The sequence below is a fragment of the Micropterus salmoides genome, unplaced genomic scaffold (genome assembly GCF_014851395.1).
Source record: "Micropterus salmoides isolate LMB-PRFRI ecotype aquatic unplaced genomic scaffold, ASM1485139v1 Ms_hic_scaffold_8, whole genome shotgun sequence".
Taxonomy (NCBI): domain Eukaryota; kingdom Metazoa; phylum Chordata; class Actinopteri; order Centrarchiformes; family Centrarchidae; genus Micropterus; species Micropterus salmoides.
This window is the reverse complement of record NW_024044570.1, coordinates 28,438,274-28,451,497: the sequence shown is the minus strand read 5'-3', so window position 1 is coordinate 28,451,497 and position 13,224 is coordinate 28,438,274. Positions and strand designations below refer to the sequence as shown.

Below are 13,224 nucleotides of genomic sequence, written 5' to 3'. Positions count from 1 at the left end.
TGAGCGAAATCCTCATCCTGCAATGGCAAAAAGATTTTCTCTAACCAAGCATTCAATGTTCAGTATGGCTTTCTGGGGATGACTAAGATGTGACATCTTGCAACCACAGCACAACATCTCACATTATACAACACAACAGAAATAATCTTTGTCTCTCTGTCTCTATCCCACTCACACTATCTCTCCTTTGCTTGTTCTGTAGCTGTCATTTTTTAATTCTGTTTACTGGCTTTGTCTATTGTCTGTGTTTCTTTACGTTGGTTCTCCCAACCCTCTATCTTTTGCTGAAATGGTTTAATATATCTGCGGACTTATACGTTTTCTGCATTTATGCGTGGAAGTGAGTACTGCAGAAGGGAACAAAAGGCTTAATGCTGTGTTAATTTACAAGAGCAGCAAAACAAACCATAATCAGGACTATAACATGAAGCATATGAAAAGGTATTTGGCAATGAAGATGAAAGTGAAGCCAGTTTCAATACATTTATATTAAAGATACAAGCACCTGAACTGCATTTTGATAAGACCTTGTGCCTAATGGCGTTTAGATTATCATGATTGAGAAGCATAACCAAGAAGCCCATCATCTTTTAACTGGTTTTTCAGATATCATTTTGACACTATTTTCAGGCACATCTAATCAATTAGTACTCCTCACCACCATCTTATCTTGGAATATAGTCCAGCTCCACTTCCATCAAGATATCAGTAATTCACCGTTCGTAAGAATGAATGAAAACTATGTTCATTTTCAGCCTTGAACAGCGTCCTGCTTTTGGTGATCTGGCTCCGATTTGACTTAAAGGAGTCTTAAAGGTCAGGGATATAAGTCACATTGTTAAAACTTTGGAATTAATCCTAAAAGTATGTGACAACTGAAGTAGAGAAACTAAAATTAGATTATGAAAAGGATGCTCAGGTCTCTTAGATTTAGTTAAAAGCCTCCCTTCTGGTTGCTGTATCAGCTGCAGATGAGAGAAAAGTCTGACTGTGACGGAAGTCAAGAGAAACATGGATCATCACATGCATGACTTTTTCAGGTCAGCAGAGGATAACAAAGACATTATTTTAGAAATTGGTTTCAAGAGGAAGAAATGGGAAATTTCTTGATAATATAACAGCTAATATTATTATTCCTGTCGGGTGTACAATTAGTTTGAACGTGACATGATTTGCACTCCATTGCACGCAGTACACGTGAACCATGTAATATGAAGACACTTCATAGGACTAAACATTTATTATGCATAATGTTTGGCAATTAGGTTAAACTTCATCTAATACGGGAAGTTTTGAATGGCTTCAATTTATGAGCTTGTTCTGAAACAGTTATGTCTTTATTATTGTCAGGGCACCACTATCTGCAGGTGAGATTATAAACACACCTGTAATCACTTTGGCACAGTATTAATTAATTCAGCTAAGTGTGTATTTTAAATAAACATCAGTCATCAGTGTCGTGCTGTATTCCACTGGAGTAAGATGAAATACCAAGTTGATTATACATAAATGTCAAAAATTGTGCTGTCAACACCCACGTTGAGGAACATGTTGTCAGGCGAGTGTGTAAATTCATTGTTTTGTACGTATACTGTTGACACTAACATAAGTGAGCTTAACTGTTTATTAGGAGAAATGACTGACTGCTTGACCTGGCTGCATATCCGAGAGTTTCTTCCACATTGACATACATAGCTGTACATCGCTGTCACCACCAGCCGATGCCGGCCTTGATATTATCCGTTTCTCGGCAGGTCTCCAACACATTGTCAGAAATGAGTAATGACACTTCTCAATATAGCATTGAGAGTGAAAATGGCAGAATGGACAAGGACGTGACTTTAGTGCCACAGTAACTCTGCACTCAGATGACAATGACAAAGGCTCAATCTTTCTCTCCCTCACACACACAGGCACACACACATAGCGCAGTATATATGGATGTTGATGTAAACATATGGGCATGTATCTGCTTTTCTTTTTGTTACCTCTGATTAATCAAATATATTCAAATCGTCTTTAAAAGCCTTTTTTTTTCTTGTGACACTTTCAGCTTAGTACACTAAAATTCCCTAATGATCATTTGAGAGACAGAGACAGAAGCAAATGTATTAAGGCTGGGTCACGGTTGATGGTGTGGCAGTAATTCATGAACAGGACACATTAAGGATTCATGCCTTCCTTCTCTTACGGTGTCAACAAGCTGTAAGAACGCTATTCATCACACATGCAGACTGTAAGAGAGAAGACAGAAAGTGTGAAGGAAAGGTAATGCTAAGTGAGAGAAAAGAACGGAGGCAAGCCACAAGGTGGCAGGTAAAAGGGACGAATGTGGGGCTGCAAGTTATCTTTTCCAGAATACCCTGCGGTGAGCCATCCTCGACGAGCAGGACAAACATGTGTATCCAGCTGCACACGTTTGTCAGTGCGTCTGCGTCATCGTCCTAATCCATCTGCAGAACATTGATAGGTTTTAAAGCACCATCACTCCCTTTCCATATCCACTGCATCTTAGCTCAGTGAAGACATGGATTTGACAGCATGATCTATCTCAGCCCTAACCCCTGTCACTACATCCAGCCACTAAAATTACCTCATGGTGCCTGTAATAACACAGCTGAGACCTGGGCATGATGGTATTGATGCGCTCATTCCTGGACCTCAGATTCAGGCCGGATTTTTACAGGCAGAGCTTAAAAGTCTATCAACGTGCTTGTGAACCGATCACATACATATACACACACGACTGACTGCGCTCTTTAGACACAAAATAGGTCATGTAATCGCTCTCATTTTTGCGCAGTGTTCTGTTTAACCGCTTCAGGTCCAGTTTTAGATTTATGTCTTTGATGTTTGGATGGTCATCCCCCAGGGGGTTCGATAAGAGTGGCCATTTTAGAGACTTCTTGGTGTGTCATTGTTGTTCTTGTTCGGTTGTGTTTATGACTACCGTTTCATTGTGTTCTTGCTGACCTTTGTAGCTGGGAGGGGTGGAGTGGCGAGGTGGCTAGTGGTGTGAGTGTTTGGCATTGCCCTCTCTGTCTCAGTGTCGGCACTGTGCTGTAAACAAATGGCTCCGTTTTTCCCTCTTACCTGCTCTCTTTCCGTCATTCTGACAGGGGCGAGAGCGGTGCCAGAGTTCCTGTCAGCCAAGAACAGCATTGTCAACAGTAAACATGCAAACAGCCCCCTGCACACGTGCACACACACACACACACACACACACACACACACAGAGTGCACATTGTCAATAAAGTGTTGTGAAGGAGGCAACAAAAGATGAAGGACAAAAGAGACTATTTGCATTGCAAATGAAACCATAAAAAACTTCAGGTTAGTATTTTCCCTTTCGTATTGAAACGGTGTTGTCATTTTAACTAGAGCTCAATGACTGGGCTTGTTGCTGTGTGTTTCATTTTGCTCAGCATTTAAGCAGGGACTGCCTTTGTGTGGACAAGATCAGATTAGTGTTAAGAAGGTTCACTGTTAAAGTACAACTGAAATCACATCCCTTTTTAGCTGTCAACAATAATGTCAGCGTCTGGAGGGGCGTGTTGGTGTCTGTGTTTGATTGAGAGCAGCTGGCAGGCTGAGCCCTGGCAGGGAAAAGAGAGACAAAGTAAACAAACTCTGACTGACAACTGTAGCTTACAAGCCATGGGCAGACAGTGTGTTGTTAGCAGTGGTAATGAACAGTCAGGACCATACTAGCAAACAGAGTGAAATTACGTTTACAGGTATGTTTTTAAGCTCAGCCTAACTTAAAATAAGTAACTAGCCTGCAAACCGAAGTTAGAAATGCCCTTTCCCTGGTTATTAGTCTGGTTGCTAGTTTAAACCATTTCCATTTAGTTAAATAACGTGCCTTTAGTAGGAAAGATAATGTGGGTTGTTGTTCAAAGTCTGTCGCTACTGTCTGGCTGTTGGTCAGTGTGACCGTCTGCCTTTGAAATAACGCTGATGTTACTGCTTCATGCAAAGATTTGATTGGCTGTATGATAAGTTCTCCTGACAAAGTTGCAAGTAGAAAGGGCTGCTGATTCTGGAAGAGTTTTTTCCCGATTCTGTTTCACCATCTCAGTTTGTTCTTTAAACGATATCCTTTATGTTACATTAATATTACATACATACAGACACAGAGGACTCTCCAGGGTGATATAACGGGCCTATATGTTTATGGTATCACCACCAACTTTCTGACAAATCATGTTATGTCCAGCATTTTAGCACAGGTTGGCATGGTGAAGAGGTCAGTCAGAAGTGCGAATCAGGTGTGGTAGTGATTTTCAAAATAAAGCTATAAACATCAATAATGCATAATAATGGTTCTGTGATTATAAATTTGCATCAAATCACAGACAAGTATTAAATGTGTCCCTAAAGTCATTGCCAACCAGATGCTTTTGAAACAACAAATACTGGATGCAAAGTGTAAATCCATTTTATTGACATTTAATTTTAATTGAAATAAATTATATCAAATAGTTATGGTCTGTTTGTCTGTTTAATATAATAATATTATTAATTATAATACGTTCGTCTGATAAAGCATATGCATGTTTTGTGGACATTTGTATGGGTATGGAAGAGTGTGTATATGTGTGTGTGTGTGTGTGTGTGTGTGTGTGTGTGTGTGTGTGTGTGTGTGTATTTGTTGTCTCTCCTCGGCTTGTGTCCAGGTGTGCACATAGTCAGCAGACTTTTCTCCCCTGTAGGTCATCACCTCCATGTTAGCAGCCAGGATCCCAGCTTCCTGTTCATAGTGTCAGTGACAGACATTATTTTCATCAACATCCAAGCAGAGGGGCCCTGACTGTATCAGTGATTTCAAAGGGAAGAAGGGAGAAATCTCTCCTCTCCTCTCCTCTCATCTCCTCTCCTCTCTGCTGTGTGTGTTTATGCGTCAGAGTTGGGGTTTAGTGTTACTGTTAACAACATGCCAGTAAGTAAGTCATTTTGGGCATGCTAGGGTAGGTGTAAAAATTATATGTGACATAAAATATAATTGTTATTTTAAAGTTCAACAGAATGGTTTCTCTTCTTTGTGTTTCAGGATATCCTAGGTCTTGGCCAGACACTGCCATACAGATCTAAGAGATCCCTGCTGGTCCCTCCTATAATTATAACTGAGAACCAGAGAGCTCCTTTCCCCAGGATCATTGGCAGGGTAAGAAACACATGGTCCTATCATAAACTCAGGTGGACTTAATTTTTACAACAGCACCCAAGTCTTACACTGGCACTATTTCATGAAAAGAAAAAAAGGACTTGTTTTGCATTTCAAATACTCACAATGACCAAAATATTCAATATGTGCATTATTTAATGCAAATAAATGTTCACCACTGTCTTATTTAGCCCAGAAACAGAGGTGTGTGGCATGCTCCCTAATCTGCTTCACATCTCCACAGACAATTTATAGGGAAATACAAAGATGGTGTTTGTAGATATATACATTAATATAAGAATGTGAAAAGTGGATAATAGTGGTTCTGTGATTATAAATTTACAATCGAAAAATTAAATGGGTCCCTAAAGTCATTGCCAACTAGATGTTTTAAAAGGGTCTATGCCTTCATGCTAATAATTTTTCATTACATTGATATAGTGTCTAAAAGCACATTTGCATTGACAGAAATATAATTCAGTTCAAATATAGGAAGCACTTATTTCTTATTGTATCCATCAAATGCATTCTGGCAAGCTTGTTAATTTTACTGACATTAGTTTTGGCTGACTGGGATTTTAGTTAATGAGTCGAACTTGGAAAGGTCGAACAATAAACATATTAGCTTAAACCTAAGCTTACCTGAGAGTTTATATTATGTTAGACTAATATACAAAATGTCTATCACAGGCTGAGGTTAAGTTTCATTCAAACTCCATTAACCTGTAGCTATTTATAACCAAAATCATGCCACTCAGCAGCCATCTTGGCAACGCCTCCGAGCAGATATTTCGGACTAACAAGACCAGGCTCCTATCTGAATGAATGGGGAGAGAGCCAGAACTGCATTTTTACTGGTCACCGGCACATAAAAACTACATGAATAGAATCAGCAGTAAAATCTAATAAAAATCGCTGAAAAGGTTTGACGACTTTGCCCCAAAATAAGGTTTAAAAAGCGTTTTTCCCGACCAGTTATACTTCTACTACACATGCGTCACTACCACCATGCATGCCCAGTAGAAGTAAAACAGACCCTTAACCACCATCTTTGCCGTTATGGGCTTTCCCCATAGAGTTATATTGGGGATGTGACTGAGTGGCGTGTCTCCTCTATTAAACGTCTCTGTTATAACTTACAGGACTCAGTCAAAAGTTTACAGCTTGCAGCTTGCTTTCTCTCAGCGCTGTCCATGGTTCTGAAACAAGACACGATGGCCAAGGACTAATCCATGCAGAAGATACTTTACTTGTGCACTAGTACATGCCATTCACAGGGCTGATTACCAGGCTCATAGATGCACAGCAATAACTTGCTGTTGATGGTGAAGGAGGAGGAGGTTGTAGGATGATGATGATGATGAGTATAGAGATTTTTATCAGTGAACAATTGTCTTTTTCTTTCAGAAACATATTCTCTTGTGAATCTCACACCTTCAAAATATTGGAAATTCTAGCTGAATATTATTTTGAGATATTAGTGTGGATGTTATTAGGAGCAATGGTCTACCAACTGTTTTGCTTGCTAAAAAGAGATGCCCTTGGTTTATTTAAGGATTTCTTAAGTTAAAAAAGGACAGTGCTCATTTATGGCTCATAAAATCACTTGATCGTAGAGCGAAGACCTGGTAAGGTCATATTGGAGTATTTTGTTTGTTGCCTGGGCATTTAAGCATTAATTTACTGAGATAAATAAAACATAGTGTTTCCAATATTGGCCACTTAATACAACCACAAGAGGTGGGCTTTTTATCTGTCACAGTTAGACAGAAATTTGACATTGTTGCCGCTGTTTGTCTTGACTTGTTTTCGACTCCTTCAGTATGCTCTTTGTATTCAGGATGCAACAATGTAGACCTCAGTGTCACCAGCACCGCAACTGATTTGCTTTGTATCATTCAATAATTTGTAATGTATTTTCCTCTTAGATATTGTGTCTTTATTATGTTTTTTGATAGTGAGCTAGCGGGAAGAAAGGAGACACAATTGCAGCTATTTATTATACAGTAGATGGAGGATTCGATTAATACTTCACAATCAGCCTATTAAGTGATCCAATTTCAGATTCTGCTGCAATTTTTTCCATGTGAGTGGAGTTATAAAAGTGGGAACTGGCAAATCTTAAAACTTAGTGAAGCAGTGTGTTTTCTCTTGTTTTTCGTTGCGGTGATGAGTTCTTAAGCTGTCGCCTGTTATAAAACTAAGAGCCCTGTGATATAAAACACCTAATGACAGAAGTATAGATGGTGTAGCTTGCCTGTAAATATTACCATAGTCAAGTGAATGCAAGTCTAGTTCAGTCATATAGTAAGTAGGAGTACTGTAGGATGATACCTGTTCAATCTGGGAGTCACACAAAGCATATGTACTGGAAACAGCAGACACAGAACATGGATTCATTTTCATTTAAAATCAGTTTAGGATCAATTAGAGCTTGTTGTTAGACCTAAAAAGCAGAAGATTCGATTTTGCCAAATATTGAGAGAAAACTACCACATACAAGATTGTATGGGCACTTCCTCTGATTCCGTGACATTCTGGATAGGCAAAATTGGCCTAAAGTTTATGAATGATAAGTGATGAATAATGTTGCCATAAGATGATAATAATGATAATGATGTAAATATGAGAATAGTTGTTATTTTTTGTCAAAACATTCTCATACCAGAGTAGCGACAGGCATTCTGGTTCTCCGCAGTCATGGTAACAATAATAAACACATGGTTAATGTTATGAAATGGCTAAAAGTTTTGTTAGGTTTAGGTACCAACACAGCTTGGTTTTGTTCAGGAAAAAATCATGGTTTGGCTTAAAATAAGTAATTTAAGTTATGTATGATGTAACGTAACATACAAATGGCCACTAGAGGTCAACACCTAACAATAAATGAGTCGTTACATGCCCCTTTATGGTTGATCGTTTGTAAGTTAGATGTTAATTATGCACTGGATAGCCCCTTTAGCCAACCAGCAACTTCACTATCAGAAAGTCTGAGGTAAAATTCTGAGGTTATAAGCTCACAAATGCTCAATTTCTAGCTAGCTAGCTGGCATGCGCGTATTTTACTTCAGACTTTCTGCTTATGAAGTTACAGCAACCTCACTATTTAAAAGTCGAGAAATAAATTATAGGAAAGCTAATAACATAAGGCAAGGCGAGTTTATTTCTACAACATCGATCTATACTCCCCTTGCTTTTAACTAGCTACTTGTAGTTTATTTTATCTGTAATTTGGACATATTAAAGTGATTTCACACTATAGGGGGGGCATCTTACCCCATGTGGGAAATGCCTTTTCCCTAAAAAACACATTTGATTAAATACAAATAAATTTGTCAACTGTAAATTTATTTTATTTTAAAATATGTTACCCATCTCCAAGATACAAAAAACCCCTATAAAGTATTACTTTATGTGTCAGCAAATAGACATTGAGCTTAGGGGGGGCGTGTTACGTCATCCACACCGCCACTGCTGGACTCCAGATTCAACACCCGAGTGCCCTCATAGTGATCTCGGGTGACTTCAACCATGTCACCATGACCACCACACTTATTAACTACTGCCATACTAGAGAGGAGAGGACCCTGGACCTGCTGTATGCTAATGTTAAGGATGCATACAGCTCTTCCCTCCTCCCCCCACTGGGCAGGTCAGACCACAACCTGGTTCACATCAATCCCTGCTATGTGCCTCTGGTGAAAAGGCAGCCTGCGACCACAAGGACAGTGGGGAGATGGTCAGAGGAGGCCTATGAGACACTTCAGGGATGTTTTGAGGTGACAGACTGGGATGCACTCTGTGAGCCACATGGAGAGACATAGCTTACTGAGTGTATCTCAGATTACATCAACTTCTGTGTGCACTGCAATGTCCCAGCAAAGACTGTCCATTGTTACCCAAACAACAAACCGTGGGTAACAAAGGACATCAAGGACATCCTGAATGCTAAGAGGAGGGCTTTCAGAGATGGTGATTGGGAGAAGGTGAGGGCCATTCAGGGGGACCTGAAGGTGAAGATCAGGGATGCAAAGGAGAAGTACAGGAGGAAGCTAGACCGTAAACTCCAGCAGAACAACATGAGGAAGGTCTGGAGCGGCATGAGAAACATCACTGGCTTCAGACCGACTGGCAGCAGAGGAGCTGAAGGTAGCTAGGACAGGGCCAACGAACTTAATCTGTTCTTTAACAGATCTGACTCAATGGCTCCCGCCCATCCTCCCACTCTAACACCTCAAACACCTCCAACCCCACCACTCCCCCCTCCTTTCCCCACCCTCCTGTGTGACCCCCCCCTGTTGTCAACTTCATAACTCCTCCCTTTAAGTGTCTGACACTTAGTCAGTTATTAAACTAGACCTCATTATCTATTTTCTGTCCAATATTACCTGTTTAATAATTAATGTGCAATATTCTCTGCTGCTATTTATTCACTAGTCCTTTTTGGTTCACCATAATAATTCTTAATAATGTAAATATTGTACATACCCACACACCTTTATATTTCTCTTCATATTTTATATTTATACTTTTATATTTATATACTCCTTATCTATCTACCTTTGACAAGTGTGCAATTGTGACAAAAGAATTTCCCCTCGGGCATCAATAAAGTATTTCTGATTCTGATTAAAAATGCTGCAGAACACACAGTAAAATTGCCATGATTGAACTACCTCACATTACATAAAGCCTTGAGATAAAAAGACTAAAATATCCACAGTCGTCACTGAGACAGAGAACTGTCTAACTGCTGCTCAGGGTCAGCTGGTTGGCTTTAAGTCATGGGAGTACACATAATAAAAAAAATGGTTTATTACCTCTCCACACAAAACGTAACCTAAGAGAGCAACAATCACCAACCACAAATGGATACAAATAAAACAATATATAAATTAACTAATAAAGGCACAATTTTTGAAATGATCATCATACCTAGCAAATCACTAAGGACACATTCTCCAACACAAAATGTGAATTTGAGAGGGAAAGGATTGGTTGGTTTTATAATATGTATAGGCTACTATTTGCAACCAATGGCAGACATTAAATAAAATGAGCTATAATAGAATGACAAGACAACATTTTTTTGAATCAAATGAAAATGCTTATTTTAGCAAAATAAAATTACACAGCAATGAAACACTGATAACTGCAATTATTTATTTCCCTCAAAATCCCCACAGGACAGCGAAATGTAGACATTCAGAGCTTTACAAATGTTAGGCATCAGATTTATTTTTCCACTTGCCTGTTTGAACACACAGTTACTGTACTCTTTACCTCTGTTCTTTCTTTCTGGTACATTTACAAAACAGTAGCTACCAACAGTATTAGCATTTCACTGATAGATTCCATTGGATTAACACATTCAGACGCATACCGTTCAGCTGCACTATCGCTGGCTTCGCTGTCTTCTGTCTGATCTTTCACTAGTAAACAGGGCTGTGGCATTGTCCTCTTCTTTCTTAGCATCTGTGACCCTGGTACTAGTAGCCTACTACTACTACAGAATGAGCCAGTTATTTTTTTTTACATGTGCTTGCATTTCAGTTAAGACCTTTGACTCTTTTGTCTCTGAAGTTTTCTGCCCAACTCTTAACGTTTTCAAACTCTGCTTTTCCATTTTCTGTTGTAGCTTGTTTTCCAGCTGTCAGTGTCACTGCGCTGTGTGTGAGTGAGATGGAAGGGGCGGAGCTAAGGGCTGCGTAGAAATTCATATGGAATAGACCAACAAGCCTGGGGAGGCCGGCCCATGTCGCTTAACCTTCTGCTAATGTTTTAGTAAAAAAGTATAGGCTAAGGAAGGCGGCCCACCGGCCTGGAGGTTGGCTGGCCCACTGGGAATTGTCCCTGTACTCCAGATGGCCAGACCACCACTGTCTCAGAGCAATCATTATTGAGGAATGTGGCCCTGGTCAGAAATGCGAAATCAGACCCAGTGCCCTTAATATCATGACAAGCATGTGCATAGATTTTGTTATTCTCAAAACATCCAAGTACAACTTCAGGGAGGGCGTTGCAAATGCCTAAAAGCAAAAGCAGGTATTGCATCAGATGATTGGCATTCATGAAGTCTTGGTGTTCATTTCTTCTCAACAAAAAATACAGTAGGTAAAGGTTTAAGAATGTTTATTTTCATCCATAGATAGACAAGGATGAATGTTATATTACCATTAAATTGAAATGCAAACATTTCCTGATGCTTGAAAAGCTATTCTCTGTGACTCTTGTGATTCATATAGCAAAGTAGATTTGTGAGTGTCTGCAAATAACGTTGGCATGCTTGTAATTACTCCCCCACCTTCTCAGTTAAATAATATCCTGTTATTATATGCCCTAACAAACATTTTGACTAAAACAAAGCACCTTTGTCCTCTTTCTATCTCCTTTTATGACACTGTATGCTTTTTAACGAAAAGCCTGATAAATAGAAAACCTTTTGTTAGAATACCTGGTTATTAATATGTGGTATGTTTCATGCAACAAACAGTTTGACAAAATAAGAGCTTGTTCTCACTTTCAATCTTTAAGAGACCAGATATTTAAGACAGTTTGGAAAAAACCTGCGTTACAGGATGAAAACAAAACTTCCCAATGGAGACTGGCCTATTACTCTCAGTTTACCTTATTAAAGTCTGACAAATTTAATTATTACATTTATTCATTTAGCTGACGCTTTTATCCAAATTGCTATACATGTCAGAGGTCACATGCCTCTGGAGCAACTAGGGGTTAAGTGTCTTGCTCAGGGACACAATGGTGGGAATTGAACCCAGGTCTCCCACACCAAAGGCAAGCCCTATATAATATCACTGACACCCAATTTAATTCTTTGCTTATTCTTTGTTTTATTAGCTCTGCTGTCTTTAGAACTCTCAGTGGACGTTGAAAGCTTTGACATTATGGCTCACACTACTGCAAAATGTGTGAATGTCACTACTGTATGTTTGTAGATGTTATGCCAAATTATCAGCGTTTCAGACCAGGGCTATATTCTGCTTGACATATTCTCCAAAGCATGCCACTTTATTGCGAGGATTTATTCATTGTTTTATCACTGATGAAGGATTTTACTTGTCCAGCCCTGTGGAACAAGCCAAATATGATGTAACACAGCCTATTATTTATGTGGCAGATTGTGAATTGTGTTTCTTAATGCATGGGACTCCTTCAATAGCAAAGTTAATTTCTTCTCAAAAGCAAGTGCATTGTTTAATGTTTTATGGTGAGGCGAGTGTGCAGCAGGTAAATCATATCGCCTGCGTTGTCTTAGAACAAATGGTCAACCAAAAACCATACATTTTGGACCCCATGTAAGACTCCACATTTATCTCTCCTGGTGTTACTAAGCTTTGATGTATCTCTACGCGTCAAGCAGCTTTGTTCTAGATAAGACTGGGCACAAAGAGATCAACCAAATCTCTCAATGCCCGCAGAGACTAACATAAAAAGATATCCCATACTGAGCCCTGCACATAATGAATAATTGTACCCTAGAGAGCATGACCACAGCATAGAGCCATGGGCCTCCAGCTCACTCTGACTCTGTACTCAATATGGATTCCCTGTGAAGCAATTTGAGAGCCTGGAGATACCAGGTTGGTAGCGAAGGACAGTGGACTAGTGAGTGTGCATGTGTCAAACCATTAGGTGATATATTTGGGGGATGACCATAGTCCACAGGGGGTTGTGTAAATTTCTCACACCGGTGAACTGCAGGGAGATTACAGAGAGGAATGAGAGTCAGCAGATAAGTTTGGTCCATAGAGGACACAAATGATCTCTACTCTCTCTATGGAGCTGCTGTGAATTGAGCTGACGTGTCAGCTAACAAGCATTAGCTATTGCAGTTCTTTAACACATTCATGTGAGGAACTGGATGCATATTGCAAACATGACAGGGACGTGCACAGGAATTTTGAAGGGCAGTTGCTCTGACCTGAAAAAAGGCACTAAACACAGTATCCAAAATGTATTAACAATATAAATGTCACCAAAATACATATGAGAAAAAGAGTTCCTTATATTATTGTTTATTGTTTTTTTTAATCATT

The 13,224-nt window shown here is 39.4% G+C and overlaps 1 protein-coding gene across 2 annotated transcripts in view; it reads left to right on the top strand.

The window, feature by feature from the left end:
* The window catches only part of cdh13 (cadherin 13, H-cadherin (heart)), a 338,083-nt gene that overhangs the window by 117,238 nt on the left and 207,621 nt on the right, over positions 1-13,224 (top strand). For both annotated transcript variants that reach the window (XM_038706579.1, XM_038706577.1), the window contains exon 4: positions 5,054-5,167. In XM_038706579.1, coding sequence (XP_038562507.1) covers positions 5,054-5,167 — 114 coding nt within the window. The remainder of the gene's footprint in view (positions 1-5,053; positions 5,168-13,224) is intronic.